This window comes from Pygocentrus nattereri, chromosome 9, assembly GCF_015220715.1.
Source record: "Pygocentrus nattereri isolate fPygNat1 chromosome 9, fPygNat1.pri, whole genome shotgun sequence".
NCBI classification, from domain to species: Eukaryota; Metazoa; Chordata; class Actinopteri; order Characiformes; family Serrasalmidae; genus Pygocentrus; species Pygocentrus nattereri.
Genome location: NC_051219.1, coordinates 42,298,738 through 42,326,663, shown reverse-complemented (window position 1 = coordinate 42,326,663; position 27,926 = coordinate 42,298,738). Strand labels below are relative to the sequence as shown.

General features: G+C 41.7%; 1 protein-coding gene across 1 annotated transcript in view; it reads left to right on the top strand.

Annotated features, from left to right (window-relative positions):
- Positions 1-27,926, top strand: part of tm9sf4 (transmembrane 9 superfamily protein member 4) — a 29,171-nt gene extending 1,245 nt beyond the window's left edge. Inside the window, exons 2-18 of the mRNA XM_017720165.2 lie at positions 2,592-2,699; positions 3,783-3,882; positions 4,013-4,181; positions 5,223-5,367; positions 10,859-10,982; positions 11,900-12,018; positions 12,114-12,225; positions 16,879-16,949; positions 17,035-17,167; positions 17,277-17,358; positions 17,504-17,579; positions 18,674-18,757; positions 18,921-19,096; positions 20,545-20,608; positions 23,504-23,623; positions 24,657-24,746; positions 27,388-27,926. Of these exons, the coding sequence (XP_017575654.1) occupies positions 2,592-2,699; positions 3,783-3,882; positions 4,013-4,181; positions 5,223-5,367; positions 10,859-10,982; positions 11,900-12,018; positions 12,114-12,225; positions 16,879-16,949; positions 17,035-17,167; positions 17,277-17,358; positions 17,504-17,579; positions 18,674-18,757; positions 18,921-19,096; positions 20,545-20,608; positions 23,504-23,623; positions 24,657-24,746; positions 27,388-27,537 (1,923 nt within the window). The 3' untranslated portion in view covers positions 27,538-27,926. The remainder of the gene's footprint in view (positions 1-2,591; positions 2,700-3,782; positions 3,883-4,012; positions 4,182-5,222; positions 5,368-10,858; positions 10,983-11,899; positions 12,019-12,113; positions 12,226-16,878; positions 16,950-17,034; positions 17,168-17,276; positions 17,359-17,503; positions 17,580-18,673; positions 18,758-18,920; positions 19,097-20,544; positions 20,609-23,503; positions 23,624-24,656; positions 24,747-27,387) is intronic.

The following is a 27,926-nucleotide window of genomic DNA, read 5'->3' as shown; positions in this document are numbered from 1 at the left end:
GGGTCGACTTTCAGTAGAAAAACAAAGTTCAGCTTCTTTTATTATAAGGGTTTAAAATGACATCACCGTCTATTAGACTGGAGAGAAGGGCTACAGCCTCACACGACGCCCAGCTTCTGAATGGAGCTTATGGAGTATGAACGTTATGAAGAACATGACCAAGTGTGGTTTGGAGCCACCGGTGGTTCCAAGGAGCCTAAGAGGTTAAAACCCATTTACCAGCTGTGTGTTTTGTGCTTAATTAGCAGTGCTGTTTAATTGGATTTAGTGCAGCACAGTGTGTGAAATGCTCAACACAAGTAAATGTGGCACTGCTTTGTTCCAACTTACCTGGTGTCAGACAACTTGACCCGTCACGGTTGGTGTGACCTGATTTTACCTTTTCATGTTTTGTTTTTGCCGTTTCGCCCATCTTGATGTAAACCATAGTATTTTAAGTGCTGGATTATTGGAGTGTAGTATAAAACGTAACTGACTACCACATCAGAGGTGTAGAGTAACTGAGTAAATGTAATGAGTTTCTGTACTTTAGTATTTTTGGTGTATCTGTACTGAAGTTTCTCCGTTCTGGGCGACTTTTTCCTTTCACTCCACTACATTTCAGAGTCTAATATCCGACTTTTTCCTCCTACATTTTGAGAAATCTGTCGTTCCTTTTGGTTTCTGTGTGTATAAAAACGTCACATGTCAAAACGAAAGAAGCGCAAAGCCAGAGCACCAATCAGGGCCCAGCGGTCACTTTGTTTAGAGCTGGTTTTGACCTGTTGGTCATACCGACCCAGTGCAGCACGCGGTTCAACGTCAGCGCAGCAGCGTAAAACTTTGGGAGAGTCTGTTCAACATAAATGATGAACTAACCTAACTTTGTGTAAATAGAGCTCAATATAGAAATATGTCCACATATGCAGTCGAGACTGACGCGGATTTTTTCTGAATTTCTACAAACACCATTTCATTTTATAGTAAATGAGTTTGGGCTGGTTTATGTTTATGAACAGACGCCTACAGATCAACATAGTAAAGGAGCTCATCTGTGATCCTGAGTTTAAAGCCAGTTTTTATTCAACTTAAACTTGGAACTAAGTTGTAAATAAATCTGAAACTGAAACTTTGCTTGTGTGTAAAAAGTGATTTCAGAGCCACTCGGTTCTCCCTGATGGAAACTGTTTACCTTCAGTGTTTTGTGCTTCTGATCATTTTAATAGACGTCAGCGTCACTAATTAATGACGTTCTATTAAAAGACTGGTTTACCAAGAGAGACGCTGGAGGACTTTCACCTGAAATGAGTTCATGAAGCCAGTCTGGTTATAAAAATTATAACAGGACCAGATCAGAGCCAGAATTACTCTTTTAGTACTTTTACTTTATACTTAAGTACATTTGAAGGTAAATACTTTAGTACTTTTACTCAAGTGGAGGTCTAAATGGAGGAACTTCTACTTTTACTGGAGGAATATTTTACCTTGGGTGTCTCTACTTTAACTCCAGTACATGGTCTGTGTACGTGATCTGCTACGTTCCCTAATGTCCCACATCTCCGGTGCTTTTTTGGTTCAGATTTTAACACGTACACGTTCCAGACTGACTCAGCTTGAACAGATTTCTTCAGTGTCTCATTAGAACTGGCTGGCTTTCTGAATTAAGATTTCATGATCTTAAATTACATATCAGTTCCTCCATTTCTCCTTGTACCAACCTTTTGTCGTCATTCTCTGTCGGCTTGGACCGAAATTGTCCAGATCAGTGGTCTTCAGAGTTGGTCTGTGGTACAGTCCAACTCAGCCCCTTCACTTCACGGATGGGTTAAATGCGGAGGTGGAATTTCCCCGTTGTGGGACTAATAAGGGTCACTTAATCTTAGCTACAGTCCCCAGCATGCACTGCGCTGTACTTTGCACTGACACACTCCTCAACAACAACAGTGGGACAGCAGATTTTACCCAATTGTACACGTCGTGTCACCAAACACACCAACTGCGTTGCAGCTGCTGTTTAACCGACACATCGCTGCTGTCGGAACAAAACCTCATATCTCCAATATGGTAGCTTTACAGGAGAATGGAAAAACGTGCTTTTAATGGAAGTCAATGGAACCAGACGTCTTTCCAAGTCACTTCTGGTCCATTCATCATGAAATTTACACACAATTTAAAGAAAAACAAAAGCTTCCAAATTATAAACTGGAAAACGGCATAAACGTTCCGACAGCGGCGATAAACACCCTAATCACTCCGAACACTCAGCAGCTCAGAAGCTGGCGTCAAGAATTAATGAGCGTGCAGCCAAGGTAAGATGTCAGGTGTGAAGATCAAGCACCCAGGTAGACTTATAAGATCTTGGAGACGTTTAAAGAGACCTAACAGGTATTTGTGGCAGAGGTCGCTGTTATGTCAGTTACTTGTAACGTGAAGGTTTCCTACAAGTGGCTGCGTTTTGCTGTTGAGTGTCTGTCGTATTAAAATGTAAACGATCCGTATTTTTTAATGTGGCCATTTGAGGGGTTGAGTTCGACACCCCTGGTCTGTTGTGTGATTGCTGTGATCTCTCAGTCAGTCTGTAACTGTTCTCCGGCTTTATGTTTGTTCTGCAGGAGACGTGGGTCGTGCTGCTGCTCTCCACACTGCCTTTGGTCAAGCCCTTCTACGTGCCTGGTGTAGCGCCTATAGATTTTCATCAGGATGACCCTGTTGAGATCAAGGTCTGTCAAAAGTCTAAGATTCTTACTTGAGATCAGCCACTTAACTCGTGTAGTTAAAGACTGATTTAATTTGTAGGCTCCCTAAACCAATTTCAGGGTTTGTCACATGATTTTTCTGTCTTGGCTGCCATATCTGGGACCGAATTTGTGGTTTTGCTGTTTCGCACAAACGTAATTAGAGGTGAAGGACGACTAAAATCACTCTCTTTACTGTGGAAGAGAAAAAACGTGACCTGGACAAAGTCGATAAAACAGGCTGAGATCCTTATACAGTTTCCCCCTGAACTCCGGCTCCCACTTAAACTGGCGCAAAGATACCAAATTTGTGTTTTCCTGACATTTATATTCATCTCATACTCAGCCCCTCTCCCTATTCTGGAGAGTCTCTCACAGCATTTAAAGCACAGAAGCCCACCGGCTCTTCACGTCAGGGTGGGTAAAGGATCCCACGGTGTTCATAAAGAGGAGAAAAACCCGATAACGACATCAGCTCATTAACACAGATGTGATCAATGCTGGCCTTTAGATCACTTCAGCTCATGTTCACAGCCGAGAGATGAACAGTCGTACCCCTAACGGAGCCGCGGACCGCCGGTATAACTTCACTCTCTGTTTCTGATTTAAATGACGTTTAAATGGAGAAACACAAACGTTAAATATCAGACTGAATGTCGTGGGGCGGAAAACGACGTCGTGTGTCGACAGACGTGGTTCTGTGAGTTTGCTGGTGCAGTTAGTTCAGAGTTCAGCTCCAGTCCTGAAACCCCTGAACTGCATAACTGTGGTTTCCTGGTTAAAATTCCTGATATTATCAGCTGATTAATCCCTTTTGGAGCTGATCGAGGTGTGAACAGCAGAGAAACACTGAACTGTACAGTGCAGCGGCTCCGAGCCTGGAGTCTGAAACACTGAGTGAGAGGTCTGCGTGTCTCGTCTCTCGGCTTCTGTCGCGTCTCGCAGGTGAATCAGTCACAAAGCACAGCTAATTGAAGGCAAAGCTCCCAGATTCGGTCCTCAGAATGGCTTAAAACAGCATGTTTTAACAAAACAGTGGACCCTTTTTTGCCTTTTTGTCACGTGTAGGCAGTCAAACTGACCAGTTCGAGGACCCAGCTGCCATACGAGTACTACTCTCTTTCTTTCTGCCAGCCCACGGACGTTGTGTACAAGGCAGAGAATCTAGGTAAACTGTTTGCATATGAATTATAAGCTGCTGTAAAAGCTCTAAAAACAAAGGAATGTGTTGTAAAAGAATTGGTCCTCACAGTTTTGACTTTTCTCCCCTTTCTGGGTTGATGGTGATGCATGGCCAGGTGAGGTTCTACGAGGGGACCGTATCGTTAACACGCTGTACCAGGTACGGATGAACCAGGACAAGAAGTGTGAGCTGGTGTGTGGAAAGCCGGACAAACCCACTAAACTCGGCGTGGCTAACAGCAAGCTGATCGCGGAGCGCATCCAGGAGGAGTACTACGTTCACCTGTGAGCTCCTTTACGGCAGTCAGCCTGTCTGGTCTGGCCTGGTCATTATGGTCTAATTGATGTGAGGTAGAGGTGGAAGATGTGACAAAATGGTATCGTTGTCATAAGAAATTGCGCCAAAGCAAGCTTTTTTTTTTGAGCATATCTTGGGTTTATCTCTATTCAGAGAGCTGCATTTTCCATTAGTAGAACTTCACACCTTAAGCATCTAAGGTTTGCTTTATTATCAGGAATTCCCAGTGAAATCCTACTTGGAGGATAATTATCCTGTTTAATTGGTTATCGTGTACTGTGTGTGATGTTAAAGTGATTATTGACTGTCTCTACAGATTATCCCAACAGTTCTTGCTGGTTCATTGTATCTCTTTCAACATTATTTGCATATATTCTCAAATATTTTTATCTTTTTGCCATATTATCCACCCTTAATGTGAAGCAAAATATCGCTGCTGTCGGAACAAAATCTCACATCTCCTAATGTAAAAATGCCTGTTGCCCTTTACATTGTATGTAAATTTCACGGTAAATAGACCAAAAGAAATGGCCCAAAATTACTTGGAAAAACATCTGGTTCCATTGACTTGCATTAAAGGTAAGGTGTGTTTTTTCCTTCTTCTGTAAAGTTACCCCTCCGCATTGAGAGGAGCCGGTTGAGGTGGTTTGGGCATCTGATCCGGATGCCCCCGGACGTCTCCCAGCGGGGTGTATCAGCCACTACCTACTGGGACAAGACCCCGGGGTCGTCCTCCAAACCGCTGGAGGGATTCTATCTCTAAGTTGGCCTGGGTGTGGCTTGGGGTCCCCCGGAATGGGCTAGAGGAAGTTGTTTGGGATTCTCTGCTTTCCCAACTGCTATCACAAAACTGTCTGGATTAAGCGGTTAATAATGAATGAATGAATGGAAGAAAGTTATTATTTTGGAGATACAAGGTTTTGTTCTGACAACAGCGATAAGTTTTAGGCCTTATTTTATTCTCTAACTCAAAGTTTCTCCATCATGTTAAAAGTAAGATCTCTTGACTAAATGATGTCTGTGATCAGTATTGCAGACAACCTTCCGGTGGCCACAAGACTGGAGTTTTACCCCAACAGAGACGCAGGAACAGATGAGGAACAGAAGAAAGACGTGGTGAAAGATGTGCAGTTTGAACATGGCTATAGACTGGGCTTCACCGACAGCAACAAGGTGGGCCGTCGTTTCACCTTCGCATTTAACCCATCCGTGAAGTGAAACACCACATACACACTAGGGGGCTGGGAGCTCACTGGCCCAGAGTGGTGGGCAGCCCTATCCGCAGCGCCCAGGGAGCAGTTGGGAGTTAGGTGTCTTGCTCAAGGGCACCTCAGTCACACACTGCCAGCTCTGGGGATCGAACCGGCGACCTTCCGGTCACAGGGCTGGTTCCCTAACCTCCAGCCCATGGCTGCCCGTCAATGGACTACAGTCTGTAATTATAGAACTACAAAGTGCACCTGTATAGTAAGTGGAGCTGATAAGTGTCATAATATTATGCCCGATGATGGTGTATGAGGTGTATGTAAGCATGTAGTGTGGACTCAGGGTGGGATCTTTAAACATTTGCTCAGAGGGCAATATTTATTATATCCTGCTCACCTGTTTGTCTTTCAGTGTGCCTGTTGAGGTTGTTTGAGAAGTATTTGTTTGCGTTCTACTCATTTCCGAATGGTCACCTTCTTAAAGTAAGGCGTTCCACTCAAATACATACCAAAGTCAACTTTCCCAGGCTGTGTATCTCCTCACCATCCCAAATGTGCTGTTGCATGTTCAGGTTAAACCAATGAATAGCATTTCTTGGGGGAAAAAAGAAAAAGCACAAACCTGTTTGTCAGGTTTCTAATGTTTCCTGATGATGTTTGTCTCCAAAACATGGTTTGAAGTAGATCTGATGACCAGCTTCCCTTCGTGCCCAGCGCTGCATAGATAAATGTGGGGTTGCCTTTATTTCTGTTGCCCTGTGATCATTGTGACCGTTGGCCAGGAAAGACCGTAGCCTCTTCAGTTTAATTCTAACCTTCCGATAGCATTTCTCATTAGTCTTGGTCTTGTGTTGTGATCTAGTTTACAGTAATGATGTGTTCTGGACTGGGTGAGGTTGGTGGTGTGTCCCTTTTTAAGAACCGTTGGGTCATTGTAGGGTAACTAAGGCCTCTGGAGACTGCTGAGTGTTTTGTCACGAAGATCCAAGCAGCTCTGTTTCTACTCGTGAAGGTTTTCTAAAACAGTATGTTTAGGAATGGATGATTGGTGTGACCAATATAATACAGTGGGAGGCGGCAGGTCAGTATTTTTTTATGTAGTTAACGCCCAGCTCAGTCTGATACAGTGGCGGTTTAGGGCCATTCGTCCGATTTCAAAGCGCTATATTTTTACAACCGTGAGGCGCCGAGGAACCAATCACAATCCTATTGAAAGGGGGGTCATAGAGTTTATGATCGTCAGTGGACGATGGAAGATAAATCATTACGCTGAGTCTCTCAATAACGTTAACTCAGGCTGAAAGTGACACCAAAAATTGCCATTATGTATTCTGCTGTGAGCATCTTTCTGCTGCTGGTCCCACACCTTCGTCGTGTTGTAAAGTTCTGTATTCAGGCGTGTATGCACGTTTTGGACATCGCTTCGTGGTGTCAGTCATGGGTATCAGTATAACCCAGCGGTGGACGAAGTACACACATCATGTACTTGAGTTGAAGTAGAGACCCCCAAGGTAAAATATCACTCCAGTAAAAGTAGAAGTTCCTCCCTTTAGACCTCCACTTGAGTAAAAGTACTAAAGTATTTACCTTCAAATGTACTTAAGTATAAAGTCAAAGTACTAAAAGAGTAATTCTGGCTCTGATGTCCTGTTATCATTTTTATAACCAGACTGGCTTCATGAACTCATTTCAGGTGAAAGTCCTCCAGCGTCTCTCTTGGTAAACCAGTCTTTTAATAGAACGTCATTAATTAGTGACGCTGACGTCTATTAAAATGATCAGAAGCACAAAACACTGAAGGTAAACAGTTTCCATCAGGGAGAACCGAGTGGCTCTGAAATCACTTTTTACACACAAGCAAAGTTTCAGTTTCAGATTTATTTACAACTTAGTTCCAAGTTTAAGTTGAATAAAAACTGGCTTTAAACTCAGGATCACAGATGAGCTCCTTTACTATGTTGATCTGTAGGCGTCTATTCATAAACATAAACCAGCCCAAACTCATTTACTATAAAATGAAATGGTGTTTGTAGAAATTCAGAAAAAAGCCGCGTCAGTCTCGACTGCATATGTGGACATATTTCTATATTGTGCTCTATTTACACAAAGTTAGGTTAGTTCATAATTTATGTTGAACAGACTCTCCCAAAGTTTTACGCTGCTGCGCTGACGTTGAACGGCGTGCTGCACTAGGTCGGTATGACCAACAGGTCAAAACCAGCTCTAAACAAAGTGACCGCTGGGCCCTGATTGGTGCTCTGGCTTTGCGCTTCTTTCGTTTTGACATGTTACGTTTTTATACACACAGAAACCAAAAGGAGCGACAGATTTCTCAAAATGTAGGAGGAAAAAGTCGGATATTAGACTCTGAAATGTAGTGGAGTGAAAGGAAAAAGTCGCCCAGAACGGAGAAACTTCAGTACAGATACACCAAAAATACTAAAGTACAGAAACTCATTACATTTACTCAGTTACTGTGAACCACTGGTCTGCCTATCAGCAGTACCGTGTTGAAGTGCCAGTTTCGGTATCTGTGTAACTCTATTCAAAACAGCATTTTGGGCCCACATTATATCTCTATCCTAGCATAGCACACACTTGTAGCAGATACTGAATGTTCTTAATGGCTTGAAAACAACAAAACCTCCACCGGAGCCAAAATCCCACTTATCTTTCTTCAGGTCATTTACTTCGTTCATTTTAGACCAGAGACAAAAGTCCTGTAGCAGTCTGAGCCTCAGATTCTCCACCCATAGAGTTGCTTGCCATCTAATAAGTATAACTTGCCCAGCTGGCCAGAGCTGAGAGGATGTTGTCAGTTGTATTCTGATTTTTATCTTCAGGACTTCAGGCAGTTTCGCGGTTCCATGCACCATTCCAGTTTTTTCAGTCTGTTGGGAAACACTTCTGCAAACGCACTGCCTAACATTTTGACGGTTTTTGGAGCAGGAAATAGTAGCTGGGTTGCAAAAGGTCTGAGAGCCTCACAGCATCATAACTTATTATGCAGGTCTGTTTTTGTTGTAGCCCCTTTTTGTGAACCACATACCCCAAAACTTCACATAAAACAATATTTCGCTGCTGTGGAATCTTGTATCTCCGTTTTTGTCGTTTAAGTTTTGATATCATTTGAAAATACGTGTTGCTCTTTACGTTGTGTGTAAATTTCATGCTGAAGGAACCAAAAGAAACGACTTAGAAGATACTCTGCTTCCATCGACTTACATTAAAAATAAAGCAGGTTTTTTCCTTCTCCTGTAAAGTGACTGTTTAGGAGGTATGAGTTATGTATGTATAGGAGATATACATTTTACATGTCAGTCGGATGGCCCTTTCCTGTCTAAACAGCCTGTTCTTCACCATGTTAAGTAGTGGTGTAACGGTTCCACGGATAATCCATAATCCGTACGGATCACCCCTCATATGCGCATGAGCTGCGGGTCAGTTGCCAGAAAAAAAATACAGTCTCACGCAGGAGGGCGGCAAACGTGTGTCAGGATCATATTTGACCATTTGTGGAAGTGGAAGTAGGTTTTGAAGCTTCAGAGAGCTTTGATTCGGGTTCAGCCCTAAATTAAACATTGCTTCTTTGGCCCGAAATCATTATGTAGTAAAGTAATTGTCTCAGTCTCGATGCGGAGGCGCGGTGGCAACCAAGCAGTCAGCAGCGACCGTAGTCATGCTGCTGGAGTAGAGGAAGAACTTGAAAAGCCTCCTGCATCGTTTAAATCACAGGTATGGGAGCATTTTCGGCTTCTCTGTAAAGTATCGCAGTTAACGAGAAAACCTCGTATCTCCAAAATGACAACTTTACAGAAGGAGGAAAAAACCATACTTTCCTTTTAATGTAAGTCAATGGAACCAGAATGTCTTCCAAGTCATTTTGTGCTGTTCTTTTGGTCCATTCATCAGGAAATGTACACACCAATGTAAAAAACAGGCAGTTTCAAATTATGTCAAAAACGACAAAAGTAGGGAAACGAGGCTTTTTTCTGACAGCAGCGATGTACTGACTGGCAGAGAAAGGGTGGGTCATCAGGCCTCATACTGCCCTTCAATTTAACAAATGAGCATTGATTATTTTATTTAGGCATTAAGCTTGTTTTCATTTAAGACTATGGGCAAAAGTTCCACGCTTCCCAACGCAAAGCAATGTTTGTCTTCCTCAAGTCTCTGTTTGATTGATGCTGGTAATTCCTCGGTTGTTCATGTCTCAAAAGTTTGGATGAAGAAAGGATTAGACTGGTTCTGGGGTTTCAATTGGCCACCTGCAGAACTGCCTGTACAGTTTGATAAAAAAGTAGAAAACGACCACCTCCTTGTTTCTACGCTCACTGTCCATCTTATCAGCTCCACTTACTGTATAGCTGCACTTTGTAGTTCTACAGTTACAGACTGTAGTTCATCTGTTGCGCTGGTACGAGGGGATCAGATACAGCAGTGCTGCTGGAGTTTTTACACACTGTGTCCACTCACTGTCCACTCTACTGGACACTCCGACCTTGTCAGTCCGCCTTGTAGATGTAAAGTCAGAGAAGACAGCTCATCTCCTGCTGCACAGTTTGTGTTGGTCATCCTCTAGTCCTTCATTAGTGGTCACAGGACGCTGTGTGCTGGATATTTTTGGATGGTGGGCGATTCTCAGTCCAGCAGCGACACTGAGGTGTTTAAAAACTCCAGCAACACTGCTGTGTCTGATCCACTCATACCAGCACAACACACACTAAAACAGCACCACTATGTCAGCGTTACTGCAGCGCTGAGAATGACCCACCACCCAAACAGTACCTGCTCTGTGAGGGTCCATGGAGGTCCTGACCACTGAAGAACAGGGTAACAGAGCATCAGAGAAACAGATGGACTACAGTCTGTAACTGTAGAACTACAGAGTGCAGCTATACAGTAAGTGGAGCTGATAAAGTGGACAGCGAGCGTAGAAACGAGGAGGTGGTCAGAATGTGATGCCTGATCGGTTTACACTGTTTTTGCTGAGAGTAATTTGTGCTTTTATTTTCCGCTAAACAATAGGCTGAATTCTGATTTCTGAGAGTAGGATTATATGTACACTGCTGTTTACGGGTTACATCACCTACGTTCCCCTTCCCTTGGTAGTATTTTATCCTGTTTTATCCTAATAATACAGAGCTTATGAACTGGCAGTCGGGCATAAATTCACTGGGGCTTAATTTACAGACAGTAACCACATTTAAACGACAATCACAATATTGGTCAGAAAAATCGCAGTTAGATGTTTTCCCCAAATCATTTAGTCCTTCTTAGAGACGCTGTTGATCCCGTGCGTACAAACATTTTAGGTTACCTACCAGGTTCTTATCTCGGGGGTAAGAGAGTCTCTGACCACACTGTTTGCAATGGGGCTTTATTTGATTGCGTCATATGTGACATTTTGCTCATGTTCCTAAATTCTTATTTGCACAGTGTCTTTCTTCTTCCTACAGTACTATTTGCACAACCACCTGTCCTTCATCCTGTATTACCACAAAGAGAAAGTGGAGGAGCAAGATGAGCCTACGTACCGTGTTGTACGCTTTGAGGTGGTGCCACAGAGTGTAAAACTAGAAGGTAATACATCTCAGGCCTTTTCACTTGGATTTGGAATAGCGGATGACCGTTCCTTTAACATCCCAGCGATGGGAGTCGTTGAAACTCAGGAGAACTATTGAAAGAGATTGCCAAGTTATGAAGCAGCAGGCGGAGAGGGCAGTTAGCAGTAGAGTGGCCTGCTGCTATGAATCTTGTGTATTAGGCTATGTTCACATTACCAGGCTGAAGTGGCGCAATATCTGACATTTTTGCCCTGATGTGACTCAGATCTGATGTTTTCAGGGCTGTGTGGACGCAAATCTGATCTTGTCAAATCCGAACTGAGCCGTTTTCTTATGAATTCATGTTTCATCGGAATTCATGTGCCTTTTTTCCCCCCCACCGTGCTGCCCCATCATTCAGCGTTACCACGGCAACAGCGCCAAACAGACGTTAAAGCCTGTAAACGGTGGAAAAGCAGCTCATCTCACCTTTTTCTCCTCCGTCTGGCTCTAACAATGAAGCTGAGAGCTGATCAGAGTTAATGATCTTCTCAGCGAAGCTCGTTCTGCTCGTTAGTTTGTGCTGATGATGCAGTGATTCAGTCACGTGATGTTACTGAGCAGGAGGAGCTCATGAGGGTCATTTCAGGACTCCAGTTCATCACATTTATGACAGATTTGATTCACTTACCTAAACGAGTGTGAACCATCGAGTCAAAGAGATCAGATTTGAGCAAAAAATTATATTTGAGCAACGAGCCTAAATCCTGGGCAGTTTCTGTTCTGTCTGTTATTTTAAGGCAGTTAAACCTTATAGATTTAAATACAGTGCTTGCCCATCATTAGCACTATACATTCAGATATCATCTTATAAAAGGACTCTGGTTTTATGCATTTAAATTCATTTGTGTTTACCTCTCTTTTGCTCTTTCTGTCTGTCTTTCTTTCTCCTAGAGCTGAAGGCTGAGAAGGACGGTGCCTGCACGTTACCCGAGGCCAGCGGTTCTGTTCCTCAGGAGATTGACCCAAACAAAGAGAACAATGTGCTCTTCACCTACTCTGTGCACTGGGAGGTGAGCAAGCATCATCCACCTTTTCAGCAGGCAGTCCACCTCTGTCTGTGCACCCTGCACAATTCTTATGCCTCTCTGACTCCTGTGCTGTGTAGGAGAGCGAGGTGAAGTGGGCTTCTCGCTGGGACACGTATCTCACTATGAGTGATGTGCAGATTCACTGGTTCTCCATCGTCAACTCTGTGGTGGTCGTCTTCTTCTTATCAGGTGTGTATATTTGCTTACTGTGTATGAAGCATGTCACTGTGTGTGTATGCTGTTGGCTACTAATTAAGTAATTAATCCATTTATAAATGGATGTTGGCATTGCACAGGTGGCAGGTGACGTATAGTTGTATTATTATGGGAGTGATTAGATGACAATATTTATGACTAGTCGGAAAATACATCCAAATAAAGCACTTAAATACCTTAACGTGTTGAGCACAAACTGAGGTAAGCATCCAAAGTATGGTTTACAAACAAGAACACTTCCTAACACTGGCTATTTATTTATTTATTTATTTAATCAGTTCAGGGGCCAAGTAAATGCCTTGGAGAGCGACATAATTGCTCACAATATCGATATATTTGTATATACTATTCACATTGTACACATTATTCAGTGTATGCAAGCCATTATACACATTCTGCAGCATACACTGTAAAATTTAATGATGAGGTTAATAATTTCCCAGCCACTAAATACAGATGTGCTAACTCGTAAGCAGGGTCAAGTTCAGAACTCAACTGCTTGTACAGGGTCCAGAGATCTGGAACATTTAGCTTGAATGTATTTTAAATGAAAATGAAGCATCGTAGTGTATTCATATAGGGAAACAATGAATTGCTGTAGATTAGAGGGGACCGATTCTGGTCCTGGACACCCACCACACTGGAGAGTTCAGATCGATAGTTAAGCCGTGTCTGTTTCTTAGCAACCAACCGTATGCGCACAGCTGAAAAGTAAACATGTAATCAAGTTAGTTAGCCAGACAGCTAACGTTAGCTACCGTTACTGATGTAAAAAGGTCAAATAAAACTGAAGCATAATAAACTGAGAGTTAATAATATTGTTTTAGTGCTTTGTGCTGTTTATCAGAGCGTCACCACTCCACAGTTTCAGTCTCCATTTCCCAAACGCTTTAGCCGAGCGCGCTAACGTTACTCCTCCTAATGAATAGACACACGTTCAGCTCCATCTCTTCATTATTCACCACCATCCCTGCAATATTTTATCATCAACATTAACACACCAAGGTTATAAGAGGGGCTTTTAAAACATTAAAAAAAAAAAAACAACTCAAGTCAAAGCAGCTTTTTCAGTGTAGATAAATGCAGCGTTGTTATGCAGGTTATAGTGAACTGTGCTGTCCGTCGCTGCATAAAACAACAGAAACAGACGAGTGAAACAGAAGTTAAGATGCTCTGGAGTTTATCCTAAAGTTAAGAAAATATTTTAGGATATTTTGTCAACTTAAGATGTTTCTGTAAAACCGTTTTCTTTTCTGGAAATAAGATTATAGACTTAAAACTATTGTTGTGTAATGGCTTCTGTCCTAAATTCGGTCTTAACTGAAGCTACCAGGACAGCAAAGCAGATCTCAGACTTAAGAATTTTGAAATATTTGTAAAAATAACCTATTGCTTACCATACCAGTGTCAGTGTGTATGAAATTTGGCAAATATCTCCGTTTAAGATTCCTCCTCAACAATGAAAGGCTTATACTGGCACCATGAGCTATGAAATGCTTGGACCCCTATGATTGCCACTAGCAGTGTAATTTGCAGAGCTCTCATGCGGAGTCCAGTCCATAGAAATCCGCTTGAAATGAAAATGAACATGAAATGTGAAAATGAAAATAACTGCTCAACTGTGAGGGGTATTATTGAAAAGTGGAAGTGTTTAGGAACCACAGCAACTGAGCCATTAAGTGCAAGACCACATAAAGTTAAAGAGCGGGGTCGCCGAGTGCCGATGCTCATAGTGCATAAAAGACACATGAAATAGTTCCAAACCTGCTCTGACATTAACATCAGAGCTGAGCAGCTGAATGCAAGCCTTAAATCGCCAAGCGCAATGCCAGGCGCCGAAGCGGGGTGGCGTAAAGCGCCGCCACTGGACTCTGAAGCAGTGGGATAATGATATGGGGTTGTTTTCAGGGGTTTGTCTAGGCGCCTTAGTTCCAGTGAAGGGAAGAAATCGTAATGCTTCAGCAGACCAACACATTTTGGACAATTCTATGCTTCCAAATTTATCGGAACAGTTTGGGGACGGCCCCTTCCTGTTCCAACATGACCGTGCACCAGTGCACAAAGCAGGTCCATAAAGACATGAATGAGCCAGTTTGGTGGGGAAGAACTTGACTGGCCTGCACAGAGTCCTGACCTCAACCCCGTGAAACACCTGTGGGATGAGCTAGAACAGAGATTGTGAGCCAGGACCTTCTTGCCCAACATCTGACCTCATAAATGCGCTTCTGGATGAATGGGCAAAAATTCCCACAGACACACTCAAACATCTTGTAGAAAGCCTCCCAGAAGAGTGGAAGCTGTTGTAGCTGCAGTGAGGGGACCACCTGCTTCCTAGCTGTCAGTTCTTAGGTTTCCACCGACAACAGGCACAGCTCGAGCTCAACAAACAAACATTACTCACTGCTGCCCTCTACCGGTGTTTTATAGCACCCGTTAGAAGTAAAAACTTCTGCCCATTAATTAAAACCCGTGAGGCGTCTTATATTTAGCTGTATTTGCACCAAACCAACTGGTAAAGAAATACACCCATGTGTATTATTGAAAGTGTATGTAGACTGGACCCAGGCATCCTGCTGTTTTCAATAGGGTCAAGGTGAGGTCACTCACTTGATCAGCTTCTTATGCAGTGGATAGCGGAAAATCGAGACAGAGCAGGTGCTCTAATGGTGCAGCCGTGTCATTCAAATTATAGGACTGTTCGTAGAAACTAACCAGTAAAATTTTGTGATTATGGCCTTTCAAAATTTTTACAATAATAAATTACCACGACCACTCAGTGCAGTCGAAACAAGAATTTGTTTTATCCCGTTAATTTATTATTATTCTAATAATTTTTTTTGATAAATTCAGTTTCTTTCTGTTCATTTTGGAAACCAAACAGTATGTTATTGCATTTCTAATTGTGAAGAATAAAAAGGCTAAAAAGGGGAAAAAAAGTAAATAAATAAATAAAAATATCTCCGTCTGCAGTACATAGTGTTTTGAAGCATGTAGGTACTTTCTCTTCTACCCCAGCAAACTGTTTCTCTTTACTTCTTCATTGTCCTTATGTCCTCATTCATCTTTGTCTTGTTGTAACCCAGAAAAATAAATAAATAAAACGAAAAGAAAAACCAGCCGTTTAGCATGACGGTGCACTTTCAGCACATAATGAATTTGACTTATTTCTTCTGTCTTTAGTTGTTTGTGTTAAATGTATTGAGAATCCAACGTAGCACGATGAAGACATCACAATGACAAAGTTTCAGTTTACAAAGTTAAAATGTTATTACAAAGTTAATAATAAATAAGTTTCAAACAATGTGAATAATGTACAATTTACAGACTGATGAATAAATATGTATGATTGCCTGTTTCTATTGACTTTTTTGGGCAAATAAATGTTACAGTTTGAATTTATTATTATTAATAATAATAATAATGGTGGTGGTTTGGAGACTGTGGCTCTGTCTAAAAGACAGGAGGCTGAGCTGGAGGTGGCGGAGATGAAGATGCTGAGATTTTCGTTGGGAGTGACGAGGATGGACAAGATTAGAAATGAGCAGATCAGAGGGACAGTGAAGGTGGAGCAGTTTGGAGATAAAGCCAGAGAGGCCAGGTTGAGATGGTTTGGACATGTGTTGAGGAGGAATAGTGGATATATTGGGCAAAGAATGTTGGAGATGGAGCTGCCGGGTAGAAGGAGAAGAGGTAGACCTCAGAGAAGGTTTATGGATGTAGTGAAGGTGGACATGGAGATGGTTGGTGTGAAAGTCAGTGGATAGGGCAAGATGGAGGCAGATGATCCGCTGTGGCGACCCCTAAAGGGAGCAGCCGAAAGAATAATAATAATAATTATTATTATTATTGTTGTTGTTGTTGTTGCTTTGTTGTTGTTGTTGTTATTGTTATTATTATTATTATTATTATTATTAATATACAGTGACTCTGCTCTCTGCTTTATATTATTAAGGAACCTCTACTTTAGATATCACAGTGCAGTCTTTCGATTCGCATCTTTCACATCGTTTCCTGTACTGTCACAGAAAATTGTTTATTTTGAAGCTGTAAGGTGATTGACAGGCCTGTGGATCAAAGGACAGACAGTCCAGTCTCCGCTGTCGGTCAGATGGGATCTTAACTGTGTCTGTTTTCTGCTTGAGCCAGTGGCATCTCAGCAGAGGGATACAGTGTTTGTGAAAACCAATCAGCTTGCGTGGCCGGAACTAAATGTTGTAGAATTATACTCACATATGATGTTCAAAAACAGTCAAAATATTAAAGCTCCCCGTTCATATTTCACAAGGGAAGGCATTCTGTGGGTGGAAGTTACAGCATGGCTCTGTCCGTTCAGCAGGCAGCCACACAGCATATCTGCGCTGATTCCAAACACGGAGTACACATTTAAAAAAACACAGATTACAAGACAAAAATGATTACCTTAGTGCATCTTCAAGCCAATGACGGCATGTTATCTGACATTTAAGTCATCCAGCTTGACTTCCAATCACATGAATGGGAACTTTTAGCAATTCGTGATACTGTGAAACTGGAGCTGTAGAGGAGAAATGGGCGAATTCCTTTTTTCCTTTTGCATTTTGCCGTGCCGTTTTGTGAACATGGGTAAATATCTGCACGTGTTTGTAGGAATCCTGAGTATGATCATCATCAGGACCTTGAGGAAGGACATAGCCAACTACAACAGAGAGGATGACATTGTAAGTGAATCTCTTCTACCTGCGCTCTTTGTGATGGAGTTTCCTTCACGATTGCCCAAGAATTAAATCGGTTTCTCTCTCACAGGAGGACACTATGGAGGAGTCTGGCTGGAAGAATGTTCACGGAGACGTGTTCCGCCCACCCCAGTACCCCATGATCCTTAGTTCACTGCTAGGCTCAGGGATCCAGCTGTTTTGCATGATCCTCATTGTTATCTGTAAGTGTGAAACTACTGCACGTTAATGTAGAGCACCAATATATACTTACCAGCCAAAGAAACTCTGACCCATGGTTTGTGTGTGTGTGTGTGTGTGTGTGTGTTAAAGTTGTGGCCATGCTGGGCATGTTGTCTCCATCAAGCCGTGGGGCTCTGATGACCACTGCTTGCTTTCTCTTTATGTTCATGGGGTAAGATGAATTCATGTGTATTCAAAGTATATGTGTGTTTATGCTCGTTTATGTGCACATGCTGGCGTCTCGACTCCCTGTTAAGATTGTAAGTCAGCGTTTAACTCTTTTATGTGTATTTCTTTTTTCCTGGCTGTCTGTGCAGCGTGTTTGGGGGATTTTTCGCTGGTAGACTGTACCGCACGCTAAAGGGCCACAGATGGAAGAAAGGAGCTTTTTGTGTGAGTACCACATGTATGCTTTAACACAGTACAGAAACAGTACCATTGTTAGAACTATCCAATTTTGCAAGTCGGTACCAATGCCAGCGAAATTCTTGTTATAGCAAAAGCAGAAATGCCATAAACGACTGTTTTATTTTTAAACTATATTATTATTATTACTATAATTTACATCATTAGCTCTCGCCGAGCATCACAATCTTTTCTATAAATTTACTCATTTATGATTTCCTCACATCACCGTGCATCACACTTTATCTCAAAAAAGAGTGTTTGCTTTCGGTGTGGTTCGCCAATGTAGTTGTGCCTTCGTCTTTATAAAGTTGTCTCGAACATCCTTTTTTTTTTTTTTAAGTTGCATGCTTTGTTTTTAATAAATTAGTTGCTTGTTAATGCAAAAATATTATTAAACCTACGGAAAATAAAATAAACTCAACCAAACGTTGGTCTAACAGTTGTTTGTCAATTAAGGAATAATCAAATAATTATTTACGTCCTATCTTGGCAGTTATCTTTACAGTGTCCAGAAAAAGAACCGTCAAGCCCAGTAAACGTTTTACTGCCAACAAAAAGTTTAAGTTGGGTTGAGTTTGTTTTGTGGGTCCTTGGTTCAGTGACATCAACAACTCTGAAACAAAGGTAGCTGGAATGTGTTTGTTTGTTTTTATTGCCAAGGTAAGTCTGAAATATTCAGTGGCAATGTTTGCTGATTTGGTTTTGAGCTTCATTAGGATACCTTTGCTCATCTGCCTTGAATTAATATCTTTGTAGGCTCTTGATGCCTTTTTTTTTCTATTGGGCAACAACTTAACAAAAAAAGAAAATAAAAATTGTAACAAATCCACTGTTAAAGTGTATGTTACATTTGCTGGAGGCAAGGTTTTGGTAGTTATACAGGCCACAGAGACGCATTGATGTACTTTTATGAACTAATTATTAATATGTGGTTACCCTTCAATCGCAGCTGAAGATCTTTTTATACAAAGCAAGAAACTTTAGTGTTTAAACTGCCGTTCACTTTATTTTACCTTGACCTGTGCTACCTTTTTCGACAAACCAGCCAATTAATGCCGCATGTTGTTTCCTCTTTATAGACTGCGACTCTGTACCCAGCGGTGGTTTTTGGAATCTGTTTTGTGTTGAACTGTTTTATCTGGGGAGAGCACTCATCTGGAGCTGTGAGTACCTGTGCAGTCTGTTATTACACTCCACCTCCACCTCCAATTTCTTTTACACGCTGACAAAACAATCAGATTTAGGAGTTTGCAGTTAATCCACCAAAGTTGTGCTGTTATGAAGTTAGCGAAGTGCTCTAGCTTTCTTTTCCTCGTCCTCACTCAGGTCCCCTTCACTACCATGCTGGCTCTGTTGTGCATGTGGTTTGGGATCTCCATGCCTCTAGTGTATCTGGGCTACTACTTTGGCTTCAGAAAGCAACCATACGACAACCCGGTGCGCACCAACCAGATCCCCCGGCAGGTGCCTGAGCAGCGCTGGTATATGAACAAGTTTGTCGGGTGAGTTTGACCCTCCATTGACCATAAAATTCTCATAGATAGGTTTTTGAACTGGGTTGGTCTCTCAGGAACTGTGCTAAAATGGTTCAGTTCATTCCAGCAAAGAAGGAACTTCTTTGTCGAAATAGAAAATAATGTTTCTGCGAGAGTGCCAGTGACCTGTGGTGTCCCCCAGGGTTCAGTTCTTGGGCCGCTCTTTTTTTAATGCTTCGTCTTGGCCAGACACTAGTTTTGGCCAAAATGGGATATTTTATGTGGGATATTTTACCACACGGCTATGCAGATGATGCTCAGATGTGCTTGGCCCTCTCCCCACACAACAGTGATCCCTTCGACCCGCTTTGTAAGTAACTTTCTGCAGTTGTCCGGAATAGCAATGAGAGGCACAGACTAGCTGCCTATGTGGACTCGAGAGCCCTAAAATCTAAAGAACTAGTACGTGATCATGAACTCGGATATCAGTTTTAGCAGTCAGATCAAAACCAAATCAGGATTTTATCACATTATGACCATCAACAAGACGAGCTTTCCTGATCAAACAAACCTGGAGCAACTCATCCGTGCCTCTATTTCTAGCAGGATTGACTACTTCTAACGGGACTCTTAAAAAAGGACGAACAAACAGCTTCAGATGATTCAAAATACAGCTGGCAGGATCTCACTAGGAATAAAAGAAGGGAACTCATCACGCCAGTTCCTAAATCCGTACACTGCATGCCAGCAAGTCACAGAATAGGGTTTAAGTTACTGTTACTGGTCTTAATGGTGTAAGATCAGCATATTCCTGTTCTGCCGCAGTGATATGAGCGGAGCGGAGCTCTCAGATCATTAGGAGCTAGTCAGTTAGTCCTATCTAAGGTAAAAACTAAACATGGAGAATCAGCATTTAGCTACTATGCCGCTCTTAAATGGAATCCACGACACGGAGCATTAGAAGATCCCAGACACTAGACTAGTGTTCAAATCCGGTTTAAGCTGCTTTCAGCCCAGTTTAAAACACGGTTGGCTTCACTGCGCCTCTCTCTTGTATCCTATTTTGCTTTTTAATCTGATTTTTGATTTTAATGAGACTATGAAAATCTTTTTAGTTCAGTTCATGTTTTTTAATGTCGGTTCTTCTTTACTTTTTAAATTATAATTTGAATTATCTTTTGTGTTTCATCATTTGTAAAGCACCGTGGATGACCACAGTGTGTGAAAGGAGCTTAAATATACTTGACTCCACACCAATTCTAGATGACCAGTTCAAAAAAAGATCATATTGCTGGTTACAGTTTGAAGGATTTCTCTGACTGCAGGAAGAATATCAAAATTATTGTTTGTAGTAAGAAATTGTGCAATTCAGATGTTGCAGGTAGCAGTTAGTTGGAAAAATGCTGGCGTTTTCCTTTAAACCCAAGGTCATCTAGACGTGCACATTGACGGTCCTGTTTCTTCTGCCCATTTAGGATCCTGATGGCCGGCATCCTTCCTTTCGGCGCAATGTTCATTGAGTTGTTCTTCATCTTCAGTGTAAGTCAGATTTCCCCGGCAGGGAGGGGTGTGCTGAGCGGTGTCGTTCAGTTTTCAGAGCTTATATTATTTAGTGATGCACCAAAATGAAGTTACCCGAAACGAAACTGAAATTTAAGGGGGCCATAAACTGAAACTGCAAATAAACAAACACCTTTTTTTTTTTTTTTTGACTGACAATAAGTAAGAACATTTATCATCTATCCATAATATAACTTTGGAACTTGATTTTTTTATTTAATTTTTTTTTTTCCTTCCTTCATCTGCTAGTTTTTTTTTCTTCTTCAAAAACTGCAGATGGCGTCAGCTTTCTAGCAGGGACTTTCCACTTTGCTTCTGTTTTGTTGTAATCTGCATGTCGTGCATGATGTGCTGTCAAATGGTATTAAACCTGCAGTGGAGAAGTTCTTGGATGCCGTATCTCCTTTTGATACTTGGCAAGAACAGCGATTGCAGATTGCTGGTCTAATGTCCCTCAGAGGACTTGTGAAATAGTTCCATATGGCCGTTTTCGCTGTTAATCTCCCGCTGCTCTAACAGTATGAACACACCTGCCACAGAAGAGGCAGGGAAAAGTGTTTCTAATCACGGTTTGTAATTTGAATTACCATTAAAAATTTGTGAGGTGATTCGGGAACATAGTAGGCCTGTTTTAGGCGTCTAGTCTTTGAAAACGTATTAACTTTCAGTAGCCCGTCATTGTATATTCCAGTCCTTTTGTTAGGTTTTAGGTTTTTTGTCATGTAATCACGACCGTATTGTAGTTGTCAGTCTGTTGGTTTAAACGAAACCATGTGTGCTATAACTTTATATTTAGAAGACATGCAAGGAATTCTCTTGCTTATCTGTGTATTGCTGTGTGCTCATATCAAGTACTTTACAGCGGCCTCGAAGGTGGCTCAGCCAATCAGATTTCTGAATTTCAGAAGTGTCCCCAAGCCCCCCCCCCCCAATTATTGTTTCCAAAATAGTTTCAAAAACTGCAGATGCTGTTGACTTGTGAGCAGGGACTTTCCTTATTGCTTCTCTTTTGGTGTAATCTGCATATTGAGCATTACATTTTCAAGTGACCTCCAATGGTCTTCTTTAACGTTCTTGGCCATCGTATCTTAACACTTGTATGACTGCAAATCGTTTGTCTAATGTCACTCAAAGAAAACATGAAATGGTTCCATATGACGATTTTTTTCTCTGTTGATCTGCCACTCAAATCTGAAGACCCTAGGAAAATGTTTTTAATCACCGTTCCTAATTTTCATTAGCGTCAGAACTTGTGCGATGTTGGATTCAGACACTTTGTAGGCCTGTTTTTAGGCCCTCTTAGTTTTAGGCCATCTAACTAAAAGCGCTTTTTGACATTTTTAATTCAGCAGTGCTCGGAAAGGAGAGGTTTTATTTGTCGGAGCCTCATCTGTCGAATTCAAGATATTTTTAACACAAAAACTACTGATATTGAGTGGTGAAGCTTCAGTGGCCTATCATTGTATATTCCAGATTTTTTATTAGGTTTTTAGTTTTTGGGCGTATAATCATGACCATATTATATTTGTCAGCCCCTTTGGTTTAAACAAAACGAGATTCCTATGAATGGTATGCGTGTTATGGGCTGTTCACTTTATATACACACTTAAAGAATCATACAAGGAATTATTTTTAGTGAATGTGTGTTTTTAGCCTCTTGTTCTCAGGGGTATATTTTCGTTTGTCCATCTGAATTTACGTGACCAGTTTGTAAGGCAAATTATTCAGTAACTGCAAGAATTAAATGTAATATTTTGAGTTTTTTTTTTAGTTTTTTGAAGTTCCCCTCAATTTAACAGAACGTGTGTTTTATGATCACACATATTTCTATATGCTCACAATTTCCTGCTGAAAGCCAAAAATCTCCGACGCTCTTTGTGTTGTTTTCTAAAAGTGATGTTTCCAGAGCAGATCACTGAAGAGACGCCGTCTGTTTATAGTTTAGAGCCCAGATTTGGGGAAAACGGGTCGACTTTCAGTAGAAAAACAAAGTTCAGCTTCTTTTATTATAAGGGTTTAAAATGACATCACCGTCTATTAGACTGGAGAGAAGAGCTACAGCCTCACACGACGCCCAGCTTCTGAATGGAGCTTATGGAATATGAACGTTATGGAGAACATGACCAAGTGTGGTTTGGAGCCACCGGTGGTTCCAAGGAGCTTAAGAGGTTAAAATTCAGTTGCTTTGTTCCCCACGGCCACCACCCCCCAGGATTTCACGAACTGCCGATCAACTTGTGAACAGGGACTTTCCTTATTGCTTCTGTTTTGCTGTAATCTGCATATTGAGTATTATGTTTTCAAGTCAAGTCAACCCTGTAAAGAAGTTCTTGGCCGTTGCACCTTAATCATTTTTTATACAGGTGTTACAGATTGCTTGTCTGATGTCCCTCATAGATCCCGTGAAATGATTCCACACGGCCGTTTTTTCTGTTGATCTTCTGAAACTCAACCAGTTTGAATGGCCATGGCACAGAAAAGCCATGGGAACGTGTTTTAATCACTGTTTCTAATTGAACTAAAATGTTTGTGCACTGTTAGATATGAATGTGTTGTATGTTCAGAATTTTCAGCATTTTTGACTAAAAGGACCAAAGGTGCCGTGACCGTTTTAGTGCATCAGTTCCTGAAAAAGTTCAGTCGGCGAGGCTTCATTTATGTGAGCGTAATCTAGACAAATAAAGACATTTTAAACCCAAAGTTTAATAGAGTCTTGACCTTGAAAACTACCAGGAAAAACGTCATTTCGCCTGTAATAATCGGCGCATGAATACAGTAGGGATCGTATTCATTCGGATAGAAGTGTTCTGTGTTGTTCCTGTCTTGCTTTTATCTCGTATTCTTCTGTCTTACTGAGGTTTTTTCCCCCTTTAGGCCATCTGGGAGAACCAGTTTTACTATCTGTTTGGCTTCCTCTTCCTGGTCTTCATCATCCTGGTGGTCTCCTGCTCACAGATCAGTATCGTCATGGTCTACTTCCAGCTCTGTGCAGAGGTGTGTGTTTGTGTGTGGGAGGGGTTTGTGTTCATAATGACTGGAGGTGTAAGCTGTGACTCAAAGTACAGGTAGCGTGTAAAAATGAACAGAGTAGCATGCAGGGGGTGCGAGGTGTTGTCCAATTCGGCTTATTGAGCATCTTTTGTTCTGCCACAACCTCCTAAGAGTCCAGCTAGACTCCAACGACAGAGCCAGCCTTCCTTAGAAGTTAGTTTAATTTGCTCAGAGCACTTTTGTTAATGCTGCTGCAGCAGCTCGACTAAGGAAGCGCCCTGAGAAATTAATAAATTGAGTCATGTCCTATTGGTTTTCCCATTCTTCCCGTCCTTCAGCTTTGTGTAAGCTTATAAGATATACTCCCCTTGTTATTTAACCTCTTATTCTCCAGGATTTGTTTTGGTTCGTCCATCTGAGTTTACGTGACCAAATCGTAAGGCAACTTATTCAGTAACTGCATGAAATAAATGTTTTTATTTATTTATTCGTTAATTTTGGAAAAATCCCCCCTCAAATTAACAATGTGTTTTATAATCACACATCACTATATGCTTAGAATTTATTGCTGAAAGCCAAAAATCTCAGACAGTCTCTGTATTATTTTCTAAAAATAATTTTTACAGAGCAGATCACTGAAGAGACTTTCAGTAGACAAAAAATGAGCTGCTTCGTTTATAAGGGTTTAAAATGAAATCATCAATTTGACTGGAAAGAAGAGTTACAGCCTCATATGACCCTCACCTTTTCAAAGTAGCTTATGAAATATAAAAGCTATGAAGAATATGACGAAGTGCGTTTTGGAGCCACTGGTGGTCTCAAGGAGTTGAAGAGGTTAAGTCTTATATCTATAACGAGCGTTGCGAAAACCTGCTTTTGAATTGGCGTCTCAAAGAACAGTCCATGTGTAATTTGTATATATTTTTCTGCAGTATCATGAATAATTAACAAGTCTCCAAGCCTTAGCTTGTTTGTGTGCAGATAAAATGGTAGGTGTGCAGAGCCGCCGTAGTTAATATGTCGTTTCTTCCTGCAGGACTACCGATGGTGGTGGAGGACTTTCCTTGTGTCTGGAGGCTCCGCCTTTTACGTACTTGTCTACGCCATTTTTTACTTCGTCAATAAGGTACGTATATTTTATTCATAGAGTATATACAGGGAGGTTCACTCGAAAGAGGCCCTGAATATTCTGTTGTCACTCCCGTTGGGGTGCAGCAATCTGAACCAAATAAAATTCACTACATGCTGTACCTGATTCTGCCAGACACCTGAAGGGGTAAGTAGCAAACGGAGGTTAAACGTTGCTGTCCGGCACCTTCCTAATCGCTCCAACGCAGGTGCAGCCCGGCTTGTTCGAAGCTCCATATACTGAGGAGCGCGTCGCATGTTTCATTCAGATGCTTTGTCTGAACGAGAGTTATTGCAGAATATTTGAGGCCTCTTTCGAGTGAATCTCCCTGTATATTTAGATAAAAAGTTTTCAGAATGTTATCAGGATAGTCTAGTCCGATTGAACGAGGTGGGTAATCCTGTAAATAATCCGTTAAATAGAAAAAGCAAAAGCAGAAAACGCAAACAGACGTCCAGCTTATGCGTCTCAGAACACGACGTCTTCCTCTCGGCCTTCTTTAATAAGGACGTGTGAAGGAAGTTCTCCTGAGTCTGACGTCATTTTAAAGCAGTTAAAAACACAATCACTGCTCACTGCTGCTCATCTCACTCTGACTGGACCTCACGTGATGCTCGTCCTCATGGTAATGTTTACTCTAAGTGGTTCTCCACGCACGCGCGTCCTTTTGGATTTGATTACTTGTAGTGAGCATGTTAACGAAGATTTTCCATCAGATTATTTAATAGAGCGAGAATAAACATCTCGGTCTTAATCGATAAGTGGAATGTATTCAGTGTGCATGAGTGGTGGGTTGATTTTGGCCAGAGTGAGGAGCAGCTGTTTAGAAAGCCGGAGCATCGTTTTCTCTCACTCCACAAGCCTAAAGTAAGTCAGGAATGGAAAATTAAAAATACTGAGCGGATTTAAGTCAAAGTAACTACCGGGTTGTAAGAAATAAGCTTGAAACGAGCAGAATTATCTGCCAATATAGTGAAATAATTTGACTTCGCTTAAAAATCGATTAAAACAAGAAATCTAGAAATACGTTCAGTAATCTGATCCACTTATAACAATCTCAGAATGAGGGAAATTAGATTTGTTGACTAGATTTAAGATAATTTCATTATTTCATATACATTTTGGTAATTAAGGATTTTTAAATGAGGCACGCTGGAGAAGTACTTCATATACAAATTTCTTTGATGGCAACAAGGTTAACTGATCATTGTAGACACATTAACTCTCACCTTTGTTTATATAATCACCCAAAAATCTGACATTTATTTATAAAACATGTACAAGTCTGAAATATTTAGTCTTCTTAAAAGAGTTCCACTGATTTATTTTTATTTTCCAACATTTCTGCATGAGTCAATCATTGAGAGGAGAATAAAATAATTTAGAAGTTTGATGAGAAAATGTTTTCATTACAGGGAAAATTAACGATTCAGGACGAATACTGAAACGTATAGCCATGATATTTATTATCCAAAACCACCAGTGAATCTACACGAGGTTGTATATGTAATATTCATGGCGGCAGAACTGTGGCAAATCTGAAAAAATACATTTTCTTCTTTTTGCCGTCAATGATTTAGGCCAAAAACGTCATCGCAACATAGTCATAACACAAGGATTCAGGCACCAGGCAGCACATTCATAACCATTTCATATAATAACTGTCTGTGCGGGAGCTTTTAGGCGTTAAACTCTCCAGGTGTCTGGTTCCCATCACCACCACTGTGAACAATTCTGACTCATAAGTTTCAAAAGTGGCCCAGATCTGATGTTCTCACCAAATCCTTTTTTTTCTCTGGCTGTTCACGTTATCTTTTAAATGTGATCTGTATGCGGCATCAGTCTGAACCGATCAGCTCCTAAACCGAGCCACATGTGCAAAAGAGCAGAGCTTCACGTGGCTCGTCCACAGGTAAACAGTCATGACGGCCAGTGGACGCCAGTCGCTCCTGGAGCTTCAGTTTCGCCTTGTCAGCATCACAGGAGCGATTATGAGGTTCAGATGTTTGACAGCTGGGCTCATCACCCACGATATGTTGGAGTTTACCGTAAAAGTTGGCACATTATTTGACCACAGCCACTTCTTTTGTTCGCATCCTCGGATTCTTGAAACATGGGCCTAAACGTTTGAGTCTCAGCAGCGTCGCGGTAAGTAACCGGCTTCTGAACTGACCCTCATGAGCTACTCCTACTCAGTAACGTCACGTGACTGAATCACTGCATCATCAGCGCAAACTAACGAGCAGAACGAGCTTCGCTGAGAAGATCATTAACTCTGATCAGCTCTCAGCTTCATTATTAGAGCCAGACGGAGGAGGAAAAGGTGAGATGAGCTGCTTTTCCACCGTTTACAGGCTTTAACGTCTGTTCGGCGCTGCTGCCATGGTAACGCTGAATGATGGTGCAGCACAGTGCGGGAAAAAAAACACATGAATTCCGATCTGAGCGTCACATTGAAGTCGGATGGCCACGAATCGGTTGCGTCAGATTAGGGGGAAAAAATCTGATTTGTGTCACTTCAACCTGGCAATGTGGACGTAGCCTTAGAAACACTATTGACAGCGCATCAGTGCATTATTAGTTACGGTTTTTCTTCTTCATTAATCTTTCATTTCTCTCTCTCTCTCTCTCTCTGCAGCTGGACATTGTGGAGTTCATCCCCTCCTTGCTGTATTTTGGCTACACAGCTCTGATGGTTTTATCCTTCTGGCTCCTAACGGGGACGATCGGCTTCTACGCAGCTTACATGTTCATACGCAAGATATACGCCGCTGTCAAAATCGACTGAGCCACAGTCCTCCTGCGTTTTGTTACCTTTTTTTGTTTTTGTTTTTTTTTTTAACCTTCTGATTTGTCGAGCAAGCACTGATGTGAGAGTGTATGTGTGCGCGTGAGCACGTATGACTGTAGCATGAGGTGGGTGATGTGCAGCCGCGCCACCCCCCCCCTCCACGTTGACAGCAGGAGAGAATGCACAGGTGCTTTGTGCACAGACTAGTCAACCATGTCCTTCTGCCCCCCCCTCCCTCCCTCAGTCGCTCCTCCACTGCAAGACAGAGATTACATGGCTATGGACTCCAGAATGAATCGTTTGCGTTTTTCAATTTAAATCTGGGTTTCCTGTTGCACGCAAACACCACATGGGCCAAAGTGTTGTTTTGATGTTGTTTTTTTTTT